Here is a 21248-nt window from a genome sequence, read left to right on the forward strand (position 1 = left end):
ACAGTACAGGGTACTTTTGTTTATTTGCAATAGGGAAATAAACATTGCTGTTGTCTCACACACTGTTTATTTGCATTATTCTATTTCTAAGTTATTGGATTGATGCAAGCATGGTTTTTCACCCATCTATAGGCTATGCATACAGTAGGGCAGTTGCATAGGCAGCATGTGCAAATAGCAACAAACAACGAATATAATGTGTTTAACAAGCGAGAGTTTAATTAAAACCTAAATGAACTGGTCCACTTTTTAATGAGTGTGGACCAAAGTATCAGTGTCTTGTAGAACAAAAAGAAAAGAAAAAATGTGCGTCAGCAATTTCTGGCCAAATGTGTTTAACAGTAACATAAGCTGCTGAAACAGTAAGCACTTGCCAGCTAAATATAAGATACAAATCTGCCTTTTTATAAATACATACATTTTCTTTTTTTTTCTCAAAAAATAAAATACTCATTGAAAGCATTATGGCTGCATCACTGCCTGTTCAGGTATAGCTCAGGGTTTATCTTCATCCAAAAAAGTGTATTTCTTCTTGTGATAATTGGACCTGTTTTTGTTGTGCCACGCAGGTAAACTAGGAGGTCTAGATACAGTATACAGTATATGTGTCCATTATCACATTTCTTAGTTTCCTATGAGAAGTAAACTTCAACCCTGCAACATAATACTTCCAAGGAATAGATTGTTGGTGTTGATACCCCCAAAGAGACCTTGTAGCTTTGCTCCAGCCTGGAAATACATTAACTTTAAGGCTTAACTACAGGCATCTCTCTCTCACAGTGTACTTTAGTCTACCTCTCTTTTAAAGAAATGTCTTCTGGCTTTGAGATGAACGTGAAGGAAATTGTGTGGAGGCGGCAGGGACAGACTGGTTAGCTGGGTGTGTTGAGACGTTTCAAATGTCAGAGACACGTATCTGTTTGAGCGTATGGTTATAAAGAGCAGACATAGAACAACCTTGAGATGCAAAGAAACATATAAAAATAATAAATGCCCCAATAACAGACCGTTGATGACTTATGTTGAGTAACAGGATGCAGCATTAAATAAGTTCCTGTGGGTGTGAGTCAGGACTGGAGATTTGTGTTAAATCTGGATTAATGATGACGAAGAGCCCCCATTGGCTCGCAGTTTTTGATTTAATGAAAGTAGGGAAGAGGGAAACCCCCTGGGGTGATGTGTGTGTGTGTATCTGTGTGTGCAGGAATGACACACAAATAAAGACAGAGGAAGAAATTACTTGAGGTGTGTGTGTGTGTGTGTGTGTGTGTGTGTGTGTGTGTGTGTGTGTGTGTGTGTGTGTGTGTGTGTGTGTGTGTGTGTGTGTGTGTGTGTGTTTCGCGGGTTGATAAATGTTTTGTGTGTTTATGTTGACAAGGAGGTTTAATAACTGTGTGCTACACACAACGTGCAGTCGATTTCATTTTCATCGCCGTTTGTAGTAGAGTTAGCAGGGTATTTTTATTTTAACTCTCGTCCCAAATTCGTCCCAAAATAATTTTTTATCCTCCGTGACACTATTTTTTTCGGCCCCGGGACGACGGGACGTCCTTAACCTCGAGCCCTGGTTCAATAAAAGATCGCTTGACACTCTAACAGCAGTAGAAAAGTGTCAGAAAAGTCCATCGCCAAGACCGTTATTAAAATATATGTGATAATGTAAGGACATCTTTTCCATTTGAAGCTTTTGCCTGAAGAATCACGAGAGAAAACACAAACTCAAAGGTAAGACACGGAAAACAAGTCTTTCTGAAATCAGATTTAATTAACAAAGAGTCATTGACAGTTTTATAGTGCACATGACACATGACACAAAATCACTACTGAAGGTTCGCAGAACCCTGATGAAAAATATCCACAACAGTGCTGAAAATGACACTTAGACAACTGTAAATAGTAAGTAATAAATGTAACTTTTACATACACAATCTGTGTAATATGACACCTCACACTTCTCAGCAGAAACCATCTGTGTGAGTTGGACCCTCTGAATGTACAGTTGTGTGTGTATTGACCTGAATACTGAGACAACACCATATGGATCGAATGGCCAACACACTCAAAAGACCTCAGGCCTAATCCCTGCTGGCTAACTTGATTGGTCTGGGATCCTTTTTAAACTGAGTGAAATTAACAACCTTTTTACATAATATGATAAATTAGAGCATCAGATTGTCCTTGCATAACAGTGGTCCTCTATAAAACAATGTATTTAGTGTCAGAGCGGGTAGTGCCATCCATTATCCTGAGGGGAATCCTCCTGAAGGTTCTGTGAAATTGTAAAGGAAGCTGTAGTTTGTTTTAAACGGTTATGAGGCTGCTTGAAATGAAAAACACTGAATCAGTTTATTATACAAAAGAATAGATCCTGTAATATTTACTCATGAGTTTGTGGTTGAAATACACATGGTTGTTTAATGTAACCTTCCTGTGACATATTTGTGCAGAATAATGATAACCATGCGATGGGAATATTACATTAAATGTTCGTTATTGCTGCTGTTTGGTTGATGACAAATATGTACAATGCTCTTTACATTGATCCTGTGTGATGGAGTTACGGGTCTTTACCTCGACTTTTAACTGTCTCATCTCTGTTACAGTCCTATGACTTGTGTATACAGTATATGACTGTTGGCAAAATTCAGTTTATCCTCAGAGCTTTGGGATTAAACAGGCCCGTTTGCATCTTCTTTGAGGCCGTGGCGAACAAGCTTTACATAACGACGGGTACCAGATGGCAGTCAGTCAGTCGGTTCTCCATGTTGGCTCTGCCATCTTTACCCCCTCCTCTCTCTGGGTTGACTGAACATGTGCCATGTCTACACAGCGGAGAAGAATAACGAGCATTTCTAAATAGGGCTGGGCAATATATTGATATTTGGATCATTTCTGTAATATCACACTAGATATCGTCTTGCATTTTGGAAATGGTATTTCCTTATCCTGATTTTGAAGGCTGTGTTACAAATAACCATTTGGTCATTATAGTCACATTACTGATGATTATTTATAAAAATGGTCATTGTATTGATACTGTGTGAAAGCATCAATGGTCAACACAACATTATAGTCACGATATTGATGTATTTGATCAATTATATTCTGTTCTAAGATTTTCCATATATCGCCCCGCCATCTTTCTAACATGACCACAACCTAGCTGATAGCGAGGGAGGAATCTCAAAGTTGAATGTGCAGTATTGAAAGGAGTCATGCACTGTATTGCTGTTACGTCTTTTTAGGCAAGATGAGACTTCTCTAAACTGTATTTGAAATGTCTTGTAGTAAACTCCGTTAACATTCATTCCCTGAGCAAGGTGAATGAGGATGGGTTCAGTTAAACCTGAGTTTCCAAGTCACTCGAGGCCTGCCGGAAACAAACGTGATCTTATGACTGTGTTCAGTGGCAGTGCGTTCAGTAACAGCTGTTTGAAGCATCACTTATAAAAACTGTAACCATGCAATCTAACAGTTGGTGTTTCTATTCATAGATCCAAAGAAGTGTGATATGAGATTCCTGTAGCATAGCAGTAAAAAGTCTATGGATTACTATATGAAGATCTGTAATGTTGGTGACATTCTGAGAAAGATGTCCATTTCAATGTACCGTCTTTTAAATTATAAGAAAAACGCAGTCATACATGCACTCACATATAGCCATAAATTGGAATAATACAAAACTTGCAGCATAAGTGAAAAAAGTCTCTCTTTAAAGCTGTCTCACACTGGAGCACACACTTACACACACTTGGAAATACACACAGCAAACAAGGTTTAGGTTTTTTGGATTGTCAGACAAAATGTTGCCCTGATAATCTCGTTCTGGGTGAAGAGTTCATCCGTTCATTTTTGGAAGATAACTGTGGCCAAGCCTCTCGTTCAGTCATTCATTCATTCGCACTACAGCACCGCCAAAATCCCCCCCAGCACCTGTTGCTCCCTCAGTTTGGCATCACTGGCCGTCTGTAGGCCCGAGACTCGCTGTCAGACCCACACAGCTGTGTTGTAGTCAAACAAGGGCTGCATTTTCTCCAGACCAGTCTCTGGCTGTCTCCTGTCTAAATAAATCCCAGCAAATGGCTGCTGGTGGACTTGGGAAAAATGGTGTTGGTGGTCTCTCTCTGCTTCAGCTAAATGGCACGGCCGGCCTTTGCCCTGCTGTCCATTTGCCCAGAAGGGCAGATAGAAGCTGCCTTTTGAACTTTTAGGAGCCACTTTCTTTGGCCTTTTGAAGAGGTCGCCCTCTGACAGCTCAGGAGCCATCCAGCCCGGCCTCTCCTTGAGCAGCTTGTCCCTGTCGGGCCGGACGCTGCGCAGGAACTTCTTGAAGATGTTTGTGGTAAAAGAGAACTTCCTGCAGATCTCCTGCGAGCGGCTGAGACGTAGAGGGTGAGCTGGAGTGTCCGGCCTGTCAACTGCTCCGTCTGCCTCCCTCATCTTCCTCCTTTCCTCTTCTTCACCCTCTTCCCTCTCCACCTCCGGCAGGTCAAGCCAGTTGCCCACGAGGTCTGCGAAGACGTTGTCGCCGAGCACTAAAGGCTGGCGGTTACGGCTTCGACTCATGAGTGATGAAGTCCAGTCACTGGCGTCTTCTGTGCTGTCCTGGGAGTATTCGCTGTCCAATGAAGGGCCTTCTCTGGACAGGCTGTACAGGATCCCAGGCAGGTCTGCTGCCTGGGCCCGAGGGGGGGCCTGTGGCTGAGCATAGGGCTCCGGTGGAGGGTTTCCCACCATTGGTCCATAGAAATCCACCTGTGGGGCTGAATATCCTGACCACCTCTTGGGTATGGACTCAAGGTCGTTCTCACTTCGAACGTTTCGGGCCCTTAGTTCACTTCCCTCAGTCTCACTCTCGAGGCTGGATGCAGAGGAAGACGAGGTTCCCAGGCTGCTTCTGATTCGAGACAGACTCCTGTCATCTCGGCTGAAGGTGTTTCTGCTCCCCATCGAGGGACTTGGCATCGGACTCATGCTGGACTCCTCGGGCGTGGTTTGGCTAAAGCATTGCCCGCAATCCTTGCCCGAGGTTGAAGTTGCTGTAGCTGACGCTTCAGGGGAAGCTGAATGTCGGAGTCCTCGGTTTATTGGCCGACCTGAAATGTCGAGGTTTTCTAGCGCTGTCTGAACCTGAAGGAGCTTGAGTTCCTGAAGGGCTCCCATCATTGAATTCATCTGTTCGTGGAGGCCATCTCCGGCTTCTTTCATGCACAGCTACAGGGAGACAGAGAGAAGGAGATTAATGAAGAGATAAAAACAAAATCTGAAAGGTCCAGTTTAGTTTAACAGATAAAAGCCTTGTGTAGGTCATCAATTCAAATCATTAGACTCCCCAGCCTCCTGCAGGACCCATGTAACCCATCAAAGATTTCATAATTCCCCCCCCCCNNNCCCCCTTTTTTAAATGTATAATTAATCTCAGCGCAGCACAATTACACACCCTCAACTGTGTCGAAGGCATACACATTAATGAATAAAAATCCCAGTAAGAGTCCTGCTCTTTATCTGTGTCGGTTAGACTCTTGAATGTTTCAGGCTGCACCTTGTTTAATTATGGGTCATGTGACCTAGTTTTGGATGACATGCCAGGGTCCCATATGGCCTGTGTATGAGACAGGATCCAAACCATGACAGCTGTGAAATAGACTAGCTTTCCCTTCCTTTCTCAGCTTTGAACTCTTTTACCCTGTTTCCATCCATTTACAGTACTTGAATCCATATTTGCTCCTTCCCAAGAGCTCTTTGTCTTCACTCTTACTTATCTCCGTGCAGCATAATTATACACTCTGCTTTCATCCCTTTTGCTTTTCTCTGTGCTATCATCTGTTTAAGAGCCAGAGTCATGTGATCTGCACTAACCATCTTCTCCTGAAGGCAGACAGAAAGCCCAGAGGAAGCATCTTGACCCATGTCTAAACTTGTATGCTTGAATTATTTGACCGAGACCTTTTGCATCGTTCTGTTGATATAACAACAGGTTTATCTTCCTCTCAGAACATGTTCACGTTAACATATATGGCAACTGTTGGAGGAGTAAACCTGCCGTGAACCCTCCTATTATTATAAAAAATGAAGGCATGCAAAGAATTATAAAACCGTGCCAGGAATCTGTGGGACAAGATTCAGAACTTCTAAGACGCACCTACAGCAGATACCAAGATCAAAACTTTTTTTCCCACGTACTTCAGAATCTGTCAGTTAAACCACAACAACATAAATGACTATGAACTGAACAAATTACATTTAGTATATTGCACATTAAACAGGCCTCTATGACAACAACAGCAACAAATATCTGATAGTGAAAAACAGAAACTTTGAGGACTGATTCTATAAAACAAATATATACACTACATATCCAAACCAACACCTTACCTTCTATGAAGTGTCACAAAGCAGGAGGTTTAGTTATCCCTGTCTGTCTCTCTGTTGTTGTTAGTCTGCACCTCCTTCAGCCTGTCACTGTCTCTCACTTTTCTAACGTTCAGTCTGACTGCCCCTATATGTATCTCTCTCCAATCGGGGGACACCGCTGGGCGTGACAGCCAATCAGCGTGCCCGTCTAGACTTTAATCCTCAAACGGTAGGGGGGTGGGCTCAGTCAGGCAGAAACGGACTGACAATGAGAGGAGCGAGAGGGGAGATAGCGAGTGAGAGTCAGCCGGACGAGCAGGGATGGAAAGAGGCGAGGGGGAGAAAGGGGGGGGGGGCGGTTGTGTGATGTAGGGGTAGGGATCCCTCGCCATATGTTGAGATGTCGAAGAGAAAACTGATGATGGATTTAATTATGGATGACACCATAAGAACACATGAGGGGGGTGTATGTGAGGGAGGGGGTGTAACAGCACCAGCCTGTGATACTTAATCTTGAGGGAGTGATTGTGTTGACCCCCAGGGTGGGAAAAGTAGCTGCTATAACAACTGACGGTACAGCATCATAAACAGAGCAACCTATAAGCACCATGAGAGCAGGGACTGTTGCAGGATGTGGGGTTTCTGGGAAACACACACATGTAATAGATAACAAAAAAGTGTTTCGGGCCGTTGTAACACAATTGCACCTGTCAGCCATCTTTCTCAAGGATGATGCTTTATGACTCTGTTTAATCCCTGATTTTTACTTTGAAAACTTGACATTTGGGCTAATAAATACATTTAAAAATAATTGTATTAATCGCTTAATTTATAAAAGGAAATTGCAATTACCGTCATTATAGAAAGGGAAATTCTTTTGGAAATATTAAAGAGTTGAGAAGCTGGTACTGGACATTTGACTTTATAAATCCCTTTAAAGTACAGGTATATCAGGATTATTGATACACTTTCTGCTCATTTATTTCAGCACTTTATACTCAAGGTCATCTCACATAGTCTGTATCTTGACATTTACTGGACCCCCCGCACCATTAACCATAAACCTCTAGGGTTAAAACACTCTGATCATCAATAACATATGGCTGAGTAGGTGCACCGGGGGGGGGGACAGCCTTTAAGATGAGATAATAAGCCTATCAATGCACATGCTGGGAACAAAAGCCTCCGAGCTTCCTGAAGGCTCGCTAAATTAGGCAGCGAAGGTACATGTAATTAGCACAATCAGGTTGTCTCTTGTCTTTTTGTCTTCCACATATGGCTGACTTCATTAGCTGTAATTGGCTGTGCCCTGGGAGAAGGTGGGAGAGAGTGCATAATGACGGTTTACTTCCCTCCACATCAAAGGTCAACAAGTCTGAAGACGAGATGATGTGCGGAGTTATGTGTTGTCGTTACATCTTCCGAGGAAGACATGTGGCATTCGGAAAAGTGTATGCAGGGATCAGCTGAGGGATTACCGCACACTGAGCTGCCTGTGAAACCTGCACCACTTAAATGCATTAAATCTGTTTTTGAAATATTATCTGCTAAGCACACCGTTCTCATGCAGTCCAAAAGGGCTGCACCTGTTAGCACACGCCACACGCTAACCAAAAGAAAACCTAATTTAAAGCTCAAATGCAACTTCTCCCTTATTCCCGCGACGCAGACGTTTCCCCTGGTTATTTAAAAAACCCTGAGTTGTTAACTTGATTTTCTATTCTAAGGCTACATTAATAATTCATACAGTATTGTGCCCTGCGGAACAAACACAAGAACAGTAGTAAACTAACCCCTTACTATTCAACCTTTACAATGCCAGATTACTCCAGGCGCTCCGCTGCCATTTCAAGGCTGAACTTTGTGTCCCAAATATGTCAGCCTCTGCGAGCTTCATTCTGTTGTTGCTCATGAGGATAAGTGATTTTTAAATAACGTACCGCTGCAATTTTGTTTGTAGTTTGAACACAGACGTGGTTCATCCTGAGATTAGTCACTGTATTAATGTGTGATTCAGCTCAGGGCCTTATGAAGACAAAGACACAGAGGATGCAGATGTGACAGGAGCTAAACAAGCACCTTAAGGTGTTCTCAAGAAAAAAACGGAGATGACGAGAACAAGTCTGTCTTGTCTTATTTAGTAAGAGAAGTCGGATGGAATTGGGGCTGCGGGGAAAATCTGTCCTGTCCAGAAACAATGGCATCATTAACCTAGTCTTATTAAATCTTCCTTTTGAATTCAAGCCTCCAAACCATTTAAGCCATTTATTTAATCAAGCGTATATTTCTATAAAAAAAAGATTTTAAAAGAGTGAAAATTAGCTGTTTGAATAAAAGAAAGCCAAACAGCCGCTGTCCAGATTCCTCCCCTTCCCCCCCCGCTGCTTTTCTTCTTTTGCTTCAGTGATGCCAGCCAACCAGACATAATTGCCAATTAAAGGCTGAATGGTTCAAAGTTTAAGAACAATGGCCAGCAGTCTCTCAATGAATGTTGCATAAAAGCTTATTAAAAAATCTGGCAATTGTAATTTGAAAAATAATTTATTGATGATTCTTGTTTTTATATTCTCACTTCACGATCCTTCTAGTGTGAAGCTGCATCTAGAGTCCGGTCAATATGCAATCCAGCTAATTAAATACCAAAGTGTAAATAAATCAATGCTGTCTGTTGAGACTGAGCTCCCTGCCTTCATAGCTCCCTTGATATGACCTCTTCCAGTAATGGAGGGAAAAAAGATATTCGCTGTGCAAACAGACTGAGCTCAAACATCCGCACATGCCCAAACACGCCTCGCTTGAATGAAGTTAGTGTCTTTTAAAACGCACGTTTGAATGCTGTGTTCACTGACAAACATTAACTGGATTGCCGGTGAGAAATAAACACACAACCAGAACTCACAAACAAATCAGCGCTCTGTTCTGGCTATAAAATCCAGGCTATTCATTGTTGTTGTTTATTTGTGATTAGCTAGAGGGGGAGGAAGCAGAGAGGCCAAGGTTACCAGGCCCAAAAGGTCTTCCTGTTTAGAAGGAGCTGGCCAGCAGCAGCTAGTTCACTCCACCCTCCCTCCACCTCCACCCCTAATTAAAAATTAATGGTGGGCTGTTTGGGTCAAGGACAGACATGGGGTCTCTGTCCGGGGGATACAGAGAGGGTCTCTGTGCCCGAGCCGCTGGACATGCCACACACTGCTGTGGACAGCCCCGAGGTTGCAATCAAAAGGGCAATAAAAGCTGTGCTGGAGCGCTCACTGAAAGAAATGATTTAGTGTGCATCGTGGCCATGAATGCCTCTTTTGACAAAAAAGATTACTGTACACGGTGACCCTGCTTGGTCCTCAGGGTCACGTTCAGAAGAGGAAGAAGTGTGAATGATGTTCAACAAAAGAGTGGCACAGAAATAACTCTTGAATGATGTCGAGACAAATTGGTCGTTAAGGGTAGACATTCACATTTGGACCACAAATTGTATTATTGTGTCATTGTGTGATTATCTTCTACTTTTGCATGTCTTGCTCGTTGCTATATAATAAGTCATAACATAAGGGCTTGTGAACCACATTACAAAATCAACATTTTCTCTCCTTCTCACAGTAGTGAATAGTCGGCATGTATATTAGTTTTTCTTCTACAGATTTTGAGATAATTGTTCCTCAGATTTCTGCCTTCGCTCCCGTTCAATTAAGCTGAATGGAGTTTATTTGTTGATGAACACAGCACTAAAAAACCCAGCAACAACTCTTCAGAATGAGTGTCCTGGCTCCTCTGTATATTCAGAGACCTCCCAAGGAACAGATAGCACCTGCCGTTAGTGCAAAGGCGTAGATACAATGTCTGATTTGAGTTTACAAAGCCCCTTGAGTGGCTACATGGCAAGTAGACAGGAGGTGGTTAAATAGCTTGTTTCCTGCCTCGGCTCATTGACGCCATTACATAAAGTGATGCTGCTGAGGGATTCACAAGATGATTAGGATCTGTATAATCATCTTTGGCTGATGATTTTTTTTTTTTTAGAAAATCTGGGACCCAATCTGTTGTCTCGCTGGCTGAAATCTTCAGTGAAAGCAATGATCATTAGTCAGATCTTTGATAGCGCAGCAATTGACGTCAGCATCTTGTAAAGCATGTGGGCAGTGAACGTGCGCAGCCGCTGCTCCTGCCCACAGTTTTGACATCAAGTGTGACGTGTTCATTTTGCAGGGACTCCAGATTCTGCCTCCTCTTAGTCTCACATCAAAACACGTTCATACTTAGTAGCTTGATTAAGTAGCTATTATTATTTGTTCAGCAGTTAAAAGCTCATTGAGCTAAGAGATGTATCAAGAGTGAATGGGGCTCCATTAATGCGGTATATACTGTATATAATGCACATCATAAAGTGCTTATGTACAGTTGTTCGGTAGAGCATACAGAGCATATGCAACTTTAAGTTTGTAGTGTATACAGGTGCTGTGTTATAAAAACCATAGGGGTAAATGAGCCCAACCTGCACCAATTCATATGTTTATACTCCCAATTGATTGAATGACTGTGTAATCTTTTGATGAACACAGAGAATTACATCCCAAATCTGGAGTTTTCTTTTAGCTTTCTATCAGCTAATTGTTTTAGTTTTGAAGCCTGCAACTTTATTGCCTTGATTCACTTTAAACGTTTCATTGATTTTCTTTCAGTCGATTTCACTAAACAGTTAAAGACTAGCCGATGAACGTTAAGGAGCATTTAGTAGCTGAAGAAACAGATGTTTCCCAAGATTTGGTGGACAACAAAGACACAGCTAAAAGATAGCGAATATTGAACTTACATTTGTGAGGTTTTAGGTCTGCTTCAATTTAGAAAAGATGACTCTTAATAAATTCCAAAGTTTTAATAATATTGCTTTCACTGAAACAAGTTTATAAAGCGATAATTTGTCTGTTCACAGCTTCTTCCACAGCCCCAAGGCGGCCATAACAAATCAATGATTGCTGCTTTATTACATTCTACAAGACATCGTCCTCTTAGTGGCAGAACTGTTCCAAAAATACAATTTCCTTTTTGCTGCTGACAAAGCAATAATATCACATAAAATGTAATCTGAAGCCCCCAAAGACACGACTACATGAGAGAACACAATGTTGACCTAGACCTCAGTCAGAGCAACACCCATGAGAAATAATCACTAGTTTTCCTTAAAATGAAAGCAAACAGAGGAGGGAAGAAACAAAATGTCTTCAGGAGTGATATCCACTGAAATGTGATGAAGAGCACAGTTTCAAAATGATAAAGAGGCTTTGCAAAAAGGTTAGCGGTTCCATCTCAAATACAATGATCACTCATGCAAAACCCCACAGCTGCCACCAATAGCAAGGCCAATTTTAGCCGAGGGGAAGGAAGGGCAGGTTGGAGAACAGTAGCCAGGAGGGAGGCCCCGAAAAAACAAGCTTAAAGTTATACCACTACACTTCTTTGTGTTGTGTGCACTTTTCTGATCCCACACCCTAAGGGTAACAAAGGACTTGCAACTTTGTGGCACAAAGGCTTTACAGACTACACTGTACTCTTTTTTTCCCTCAGATTTCATGACCTCATGCTTGCTGTCTTTGGTTTCGAATTCCAAGCCATGTCATGTTTTGAAATGCGCCTCAGGTGTGAGTGAGATGAAGGAGGATGATGCATATGAAATCAGCTTCAGATGCGATGACATCAAAAGGTTTGACTTATGCTTTCGTGTCTGAAATGCAGGTGGGAACCTTACATTTAGACAAGATGACTCAAAGGCATGTCAGGAAGGGCTTATGTGTTTTTTTTTTCATGACTCTTTGTCTGTTGAGTGAATAATGAGTCATGCATGCTGGAGCTTAAGAATATTTCATTGTTACCCTTATATCCTCAGGATTTCTATGGAGCCTTGCAGAGCTTTTTATAGGAATACATGGTTGCCAACAGCAGCCTGTTGACAAACTGTTTTCAGTTGGTAGAAAGCTGAACAACAGTGATACAACTCTGCCTTTAGAAGTCATCTGTCAGCTTATAGCTTTAATATCTCTGGCATGTTGGATGTGGTCAGCAGTCAGGGGAAATAGCCCGAGACCTTGTTGGGTGAGGGGTCAAATGTAGCAGTGTGACCTGACACTACCCCACACAGTGACCTCCGACCCCTGACACAGTGTTCACACTTTCGTATGACACTCTGCTTCTTTTAGAGCTGTTGGTGCATTTGGTGTCAATGGGATGGAGGTAACAGTTGTAATTCAACAATCATTTGACACTAACATTTCTCTATGCTGCAGACACTGCAAAACATTGCACGGTTGTTATTAAAATGTGTGCGTTACAAAGTTGGTAAGCCTTTTTGAATGAATTCTGTACAGTTTAAGGTCTTTGGTTTTATTTCCACATATTCCTGGCAACCATTATTGTCCAAACTTTTGATTTAAGATATGAAAATGAAATGGTAGTTTCCTAGAAAACTTGACCAGGTTCAGGACCTTTAAATCAGTGCCTACAGCTCTAAATCTTTATGCGTTTCAGGGAGATTTAGTATTGTGCTCATTAATGGCTCCAGGCTTCTTGAAGACGGGGTTAAGAAAGAGGACATTGTATTCTTTTGAAGGGCAAGACATATAGAGGCAGACAAAAGGCCATAAAAAGGTGACAAGTGGGGATGAGATTGATGCAGCCGCATAGGATTTATGGTGATTTACAACACTTTTAAATAATCATGACACCATCCAAACAATCAATCAATCATAATAATGAAGTTAAATGAGTTAACAATACAGTCTGAAACTGCAATATCATTTAAACTGGTCTAAAATGTGCATTTGCTTATTACGCTGAACATTAAGTCTGCATTTATTATTGTCTGTTAAAGTGGCATGGGTAATGTAGTGCATTCAAATCAATCTGCAATTAAGCTGTATTACCACATGATGCATCTTTGCCTAAATGAAGAGAGACTTGATATTGAGTGTGATGGATTACACATCTCAAGTACGTTCAACAACCTGCCAACTGGTCTGCATACAATACAACATGTAATGGAAAACCAATGGCTTCCTGAAACTGGTATGTCTTTAACACAGCACCATGATATGGAACATGGTTTTCTGTGATTAAGGTATGTGATTTGTAATGTATTAAAACATGCAAAACAACTGTAACGGTCCTTTTGAGTGATATTGAATACTGATTTTCCTTGGCACGCAGCAGGTGTAATACGATTGTTAGATGTTTGTGTTCTCTGCGTTACAGATGGAGCTGGTTTATTGCTCTCCAGCGGGCAGTGGATGAAAATCCCTCAAAGTAGAAAGAAAAGTGACAACCTTGGCATAGACAGCCCTTGTTTTTCTGAACAACAGATTGCATCGCACATGGTCCTTTGCAGGGGGACACTGCCACGGCTTTTTAACCGGCATCTGCTCTCTGTTCCCCTGTTTGAGCCCCGGCATGGCGAGACCCTTCTTCTATTATGTTACCAAACTGCGATATGGCAGTTATAACGCAACATTTCCTCCTGGCAACTACGTCTACTCGCCTGAAACCTCAAGTGCAACTTCACAGACGTGAGGCTAATTTGGAGAAGTGAATTCACAGAAGTCACAGAGCAGATCATGTTGCAATACACGCTGCCATGCCAGTGGCTGGGTTTAAAATAAATAAAAATCTGTGTCTGCTTTGAAGATGATTCCAAATGAAATCTGTGCCAGTTAAGGCTCCTTTTGAAAATGGGTCTACATTTTATCACTGCCAAATGATGTGGGTGTGAGGGTGCAGCTTACTGATTTTGTTTTTTTTGACGGGGGGTAAGAGATAGCACACTAGATTTGCCATCATCAAACACAATTGTTTATCAGAGGGGACGAGATCATATTTAGGCCATATTAATGTGATGAAACTAAGACTTCCAGTTTCACTTAAAGCGAGACCTTACAGCAATCTATGGTTGGGCTGCAACTGATCAATATTTTTTCCTTTGGTGGTTAATCTATTTATCATTTTTTAAATAAATATGTTTTGTTTCTCTGAGCTGATGATTATGTCTTCAAGTGTATTTTTTTGTTCATCAACATTCTAAAAACCTAAGATGTTCTGTTTACAGTGATATTTAACAGATCAAAACAGCAAACCCAAACAATTAAGGAACCGAAAACTAAAGACCTTAGCACTTCTGCTTTTTAAATTAAATCAAACATGAATCGACAGTGTATTTTCCAATGATCACTCAAATATGATTCTCACATTTGTATTTATTTTTTAACAATGTATTTTATGAACCATCCTAAGAGCATTCCTCCTTGAGAGAAGAGGAGAAACTGTGTTGAGCTCATTAAGATTAAAGCATCTGTCCCAGATGCGTGGACAGAGGAGGAGATGCCACACATGCCTCTGGTGTGCTAAAAGCTTTAAGCCTACACAGATTACTGTGATTTAAAAAATACACATGCACCCCCAGCTGAAGCAAAAAACTACAGTATAACAGAGGTTTGTCTGACTCCGGACACATTTATGCAAAGAAAGCGCCACATATGACGTTCTTTTGTTATATATTCTAATGAGCACACGTGTATATATTTTCTTTGGCGCGCACTTAAGTGTACCAAGTCCACATAAAAAACTACATGTTTGATATGCACAATAATAAAGTAGAAAAACACAATTTAGAGCTGGTTGCAATAGTAGAAGTATACAACATAACATACCAGTTCTTGCTTCAGTCGCCTCAGACACGAGTCCATGGTTTTGCATTCTGGTTTGGAGAGCGGTGGTTCCATTTTTTGAAAAACTAGAATTTTAGATGAATCTCTTCGCTGCTCGCCTCTCGAGCATGACTATGCTAGCTTTCCTCTGGCAGGGAATTTAAAACAACGCTCTCGCGAAGAGCAGAAAACAAAATGCAATTGGAGATGCGCAAATCCTGCTGAGGAATGCGCGCGCGGCACTTAATGACGCGAATCCTGTAGTTAAAAAAAACAAACAAGTCCTGATGACGAAAATAGCTTTGCTCCAAAAAATGATAATGAAGTCCTTCTTGTGTCTTCATCAACAGACTCAGACTGTGTGTGTGTGTGTCAGTGGCTGCTGCTTGGCTACTGTCAGCCTGCTGTGAGAGTGTGAGTGTATGTGTGTCGGTTTTTTTCCCTCTGCTATTTCACCATTCAAGAGGAGCGCTTACGTTACCCATCCAATTTCCTCCAATGAGCGAGCCTCTCAGGACAGACTAAATTCAAACTAGAATCCGTCATTTATTATGGAAGAGTAGTCTAGATTTGTCAAGTGCAGCTTGTAATGATTTCCAAGAGATGTGAAGAGACAACAAACATCTGAAAATAAGATCAAATAGTTGAAGCTACTAAAAAAAGCATGAACACAGTTAACATCTATATTCCAGAACACTGACAGACTAGAAACCAATGTGACAACTCTTTGGACTGGAAAAGGAAGTTTGAGGAGGAAGTGTCCAACAGAAACATGTGATGTAAGGAGCCATAGGGACAGCTTCCTGCCACCTTCACTGCCTCACACAGGAAACACCTGAGCTCAGGCTTTTGTTGCCTGACCCGGATAGAATGCTTCATTAGCAAGGGAAGGAAGTAAGGATCTATTCTGGAAGTTGTGTATATCACTCTCACAATATAGATGTAACTTCTCTAAAAAGATAAAAATCATTTACATATCCTCAAATCAGAAGACGTCAAGGAAACAATATGAGGTTTGGTTTACGTGATTGTGTTGCTGATCAGAAAGAGGGAGAGAGGACATTTTGCAGAAACTGCTTAATAGTCCAAACAACTACATTATTTACATTAAGGAAAATGCAATATATTCTGTTCTATATAAGTCCTTTGCATGTTCAGCATTTAATTTCTCACCAACACATACAGTAGGCTATCTCAGCTGTGTTCATTTTAAATAACATATTTATACTTACTTTGACTGCAGCCTAGGAACTGCATTAATTATCTGCTGACATAAATGTATCTCATACACTACACAACTTGATTATAAGCCGTCCATTTGAGTGTGACGATGATGTGCTTTCTATCTTAATCAGTGTGTGGATGATGACACGGGTCAAGTTTATCGTTGAGCGGGTTGCTTTATGATTCGGAACATTTGCAGATCAAATGTGACCTCCAACCTGCAGCTGCTTCTCCTGCATGTGGCCACTTCCTCCCAGCTGTCAGCATGCATGCATACTGGAAAAGGAAGTGTCTCCTCGGATCACTCAGCACTGAAACACACAGTCTGCAGCAGCAGCAGCAGTCTTTACATCCGCACTTATATTACACTCTTATCATATCATCCGGTTTGTGAAGTATGACCTGATTGGTTATCTTCAATTTGTTATTGTCTCAACCCTAACCCTCAAAAGTAAATCAAACTACTGAGTAAAGACAAAACATTATTAAAACTATACTTGAAATGTAAATGTTGTGCTGTTTTTATCATACACACAAGCACTGCAGTGTTTTGGTTGTTGGAGATTAAACCTAAAGAATGTAAAATGATATTCTGCCTTGTTTAATCAACATACCACACGATATTGTGAGATAGGAAACCAAAGACATTCTACAGCTGCACTATACATTATGAGAGGATTTCCCCTTCAATTAAGTGTTTTACTTGTGTTTCAAAGAGCCCTGTTGGACTTCCACCTTTCTTAGGAAAATTGCAAGTTATCATAATTTGTGGACATGATACTGCTCTGTATGTGATCTGTGCATGGCTCATAAATCGCTTCTGTGAATCAGGTCATTGAGCGTTAGTTAGATTTTTATTACAATTCTAAATCTGGAGTTATTACAAAGTAATGGCTGTGTCACCAGCCAGAGTCAATCAGTGTGAACTAGGGGGTAATTGTGACTTCAGGATAAGTCAGCCCTGTTTAAAGTTCATATACATTATTCATAAGCTCTATTAATAGTCTTACTACAAGAAAGAAGATTATGTCTTAGTGTTATGTCACCTCTCTGTAGTGTAGCAGTGGTAATTAAAGAGAAGATGACATGCTTTCATGTTTCCAAACGGACCAGCCACTGCTCATGCAATGTCTTAATGTAATGTAAGTGCCATTCCTTAACTGTTAAATAATAAAACCACATCAGTCTCCTTAACTGTCATGCGATCATGTCTTTATATTATCATGTTACACATACCGAGTTCACACAAGGAGGGTTATAAAGAGTTACTATAGTCATTTTTATTTAATCTTTCAGAAATATCAGATTACTCATAACGAGGCCATACATTAGGGATATGGTTTTGTAACAGGTTCTAATAGGTTTACGTTTTGATGATAGATTTTGATTTGAAACAACATACACTGGTTCCAGCGCCTCAAACATCAGAATTTTTTTTTCTTTCTTATTAGTCAAATGAATATCTTTTGGTTGAAAAAAACCCATGAACACTTCTTCTCTGGCTCATTTGGCTTTGCCTCTAGTGTGATCCCTCTGAAGATAGTTAGTAGGTACTCATTATTAACCTTTGAACAACCCTCTTTCTTTATTGTATTTTCTTTTAGTAGACTTGAATGCTATAGTCTGTCTGCCAAATATGTTAGTGCACTGCCATCTAAATGCCAGGATGTGTCACTGCAGACTTGCATCTGATAATAGTAGCTATTCTGTAGGAACGTGGCGACATAAAGGTTTGAGATGCTGACCATGTTTGTTTCTTTTTAATCTCAAATGAAGGCATACCAAAGTTGTGTGTCGTATCTTTAATGCATTCTGATACAGTGTGGCAGCAGTTTAGTGCGCAAACATATTAAAAAGGGTTATATTGTAATAGAATTTCCTATCTAGAGAAAGAAATCTTTGAGTAAAATTCACTCACATTATCATACTTTTGCATCTAAAATGTACTGTTTTATTTGATAGCCTTTTTGAATAATTTCTACCAGAATAAGGCTGATCAAAAGCCACATATCCAGCTCACCCTCGCAGCAGTGAGTCACACTTTCTATTGAAACTAATAGAAGGAAAAGTGTTACTTTTGAGTGACTGGTACCCCTCATCTGCAGTGGTGGATGCAGTATTCAGATCCTTCAGATGAGGGGTACCAGTCACTCAAAAGTAACACTTTTCCTTCTATTAGTTTCAATAGAAAGTGTGACTCACNTTGCGGGTCACCCGTCGGGTACCCGACCCGATGCAGGACTCTGGCGGCTGGTGGAAAATATTTTTGGTGGGGCTGTTGATATAGTGAGTAAAACATTTTTTTTTGGGAGAAATGACCCCTTAAATTGGGACTGATACCATCATATACCGTATACCACGGTATGATGTCAGCAAGGTATGACGGTATGAAAAAAATGATACCGCCCATGCCTAATATATATATATATATATATATACACATACATACATACAGTATACATATATACATATACATACAAACATATATACACAGTGCAATACAGGGACGTTAATCTACGTCAGTAATATTAACTTTATTTAATACAACATTTACGGCACAAGATTTACATCATACAGCCCATGTAGTATAATATTTTACAAATGATTACCGTAATTACAGCAAACATGTGCAATATATCCATTATTACAGCTCCGTGGGCTGGCAGTAAGGCCATATGGGTCCGTTCTTATTGTGCATCCATGGGTAAAGGTAAAACGCATGTACTGAACACGTAACATGAACGTGCCGGGCGGCGCGGTCCCGTGGGTTAGATGCGCGTTCATAATGCCGAGGAAAATAACTCTCAGAATAACGTTATTAGCACATTTTACATATTGAGGACCGAATGTTTTTAATAATTTTTTTTAAACTAAACAAACTACCCAGAATGAACGTTTGTATAAAACGTTCATTCTGGGTAGTTTATTTAGATTAAAAAACAAATTTCCAACGATTTACAGACCACTCTTTGCCCATGTAAGTCAATGGGAAAAACTGTTTCCGGGTCCAGCAACCTAACGGAAGTGTAGTACCGCCGTTTGGCTACAACGAATATTTTCCTCATAGTCCGGCGCACTTCCTGGGGGCTTGGGATGGACATGTCAGTCCGGATGGAAATCTGTATCCGCTCGTTGTACACCCGTTTTTAAAAGATTTGGGTACGGAGGAAAAGAAAGAGGGTTTTATTTTCTGACTCCGCGTGAGTTCCCTGACGCACCGGGGACACATATTTCTGTATAAAAGACATCACAAAGTGCATTTTGCATGAGAGGTCCCATTTAAATGAACACTGTTCATCCTTTCTACCTCCTCGTATTCTCCATGTCACCTGGCCTTACCTTCCTCTCTAGATCTAATTCGTCTTCATTCTCCTCCAACAACAGGTGGCTCCAGGCTCCCATTACAATTATGCAGTCATTTGGGGATTTGCCTTTAGAAAAAAGTCTTCTCATGTACCCATTGTAGCCTCACAGTCAAAAAATAGAAAGAAGGGACTCTAAATTAGAATAAATTATCGTCCTTCCCTACTAACTGTGTGTGTATATATATATATGTATATATATACACGTATATGTATGTATGTATGTATGTGTGTGTGTGTGTGTGTGTGTGTGTGTGTGTGTGTGTGTGTGTGTGTGTGTGTGTGTGTGTGTGTGTGTGTGTGTGTGCCTCAGCATCTATCTTACCTGTGAAGAGATTTGCATAACAGCTTTTAGCACAAAGTCTTCTAAAGTCGTAAAGACCTGATCAGAGTTGATACAGGTCTAGAACAGAAAGACATGGTAAATTACCAGCCAGCAAAAGTTTAACTTAAAGATGCTTTTGGTTGCAAAATGGAAAATGTGTGAGCCAGAATCATTGAAGACTATGATTATAAAAAAACTAAGGTATGGTTATGTTTCACTACTCTTAACTGGTTTTGACCGTTCCTCAATCTTTATTGAAACACAATATAAAAGCACTGTAATATTTCTATTGAAAAATGACCCTCTTCCTTGGGAACTATTGGGCGACAGGCTGAGAGCCACAGGAAGGGGAGAAGAGGCATTAAGTTATGAGAGGGACAACATAATCCATCATTGCTTTTTTATAAGAGTTGACTTGGGCAGTGGTCTAATAGTAAAGAAAAATTGGTCCTATCTCTTTCCCTTTAGTTTGATGATTTTAAAGACTCCGAAATAATCTGATTGCATAGGGATGTTATTGCGGAGCGACATGTCCTTTTCTTTTGTAAGGGGTAGTCCAGTGGGTACTCTATGCCAAAAAAGATGAGAAAGGAATATTTCATTAAGACATTTGTATTTGACCAGTTCGTCATCATTGCTGCCACCTAGATTTAAAAAACAGTCTGTTGACAGCAGGCCAGGTATTAGATTTGTCATTTAAAACCTGTGTCTCAAGACTTCACCAACCCTTGCTTGTCCGGACTTCTAATAGATTCATGATTTCATCAGCTCAGAGTCACAATTCCTCAGAAATATTAAGTTTCATTGGCCCTTTGCAGAAGTTGAAATACTCATCACCACATCAGTAGGATCAGAGTCAGTTATTTTTTCCTCTCTTTTTTTGTGTGTCAAGTTTAGCTTTTGATCAAACAGAAATGCAGGCAGCACTCGAAAGAACTCTCTTTCAAATTCATTCACAATTTGGTGGAAGCTTTGTAGAAGGAAGCAGCCAACGGTCTTTTTTCCCCTCTTCCTCTCCATTTCACACACTGAGCACGTACATACACAATCATTACTATTATATCACAGTTCCATAGCCTTCCTCTCACCTTCATGTGTATCTGCGGCCTGACAGACAATTTCTAAGACATCCAACTAATTCCATTACTTTTCATTCGCATCTTGGAAATAGATATTGCTCTGCCTGTCTCCTGTTTCTGAAATGCATTTATCGAGGAGAGAGAGCAGGACAAGGTTAAAGAAATCTCTCCCCGTACATGTCAAAGCACTTGAGGCAGAGTCGTCTTAATATCCTCTTCATTT

General features: G+C 40.7%; 1 protein-coding gene across 2 annotated transcripts; it reads right to left on the reverse strand.

Annotated features, from left to right (window-relative positions):
* Positions 1-1746: 1746 nt before the first annotated feature.
* Positions 1747-15399, reverse strand: inka2 (inka box actin regulator 2). Of its 2 annotated transcripts, none has more exons than XM_010789871.1 (2): positions 15039-15399; positions 1747-5214 (listed from the first exon to the last, which is right to left on the reverse strand). In XM_010789871.1, exons 1-2 carry the CDS (start codon positions 15108-15110, stop codon positions 3988-3990), a joined length of 1299 nt encoding a protein of 432 aa, XP_010788173.1. In that variant the 5' UTR covers positions 15111-15399; the 3' UTR covers positions 1747-3987. The 2 variants fall into 2 exon arrangements, with proteins under 2 accessions (XP_010788173.1, XP_010788174.1); XM_010789872.1 differs by lacking the exon at positions 15039-15399 and adding an exon at positions 6376-6462.
* Between the last annotated feature and the right edge of the window lie 5849 nt (positions 15400-21248).

This window comes from Notothenia coriiceps, unplaced genomic scaffold (genome assembly GCF_000735185.1).
Source record: "Notothenia coriiceps isolate Sejong01 unplaced genomic scaffold, NC01 NC01_scaffold00033423, whole genome shotgun sequence".
In the NCBI taxonomy this organism is placed as follows: Eukaryota; Metazoa; Chordata; class Actinopteri; order Perciformes; family Nototheniidae; genus Notothenia; species Notothenia coriiceps.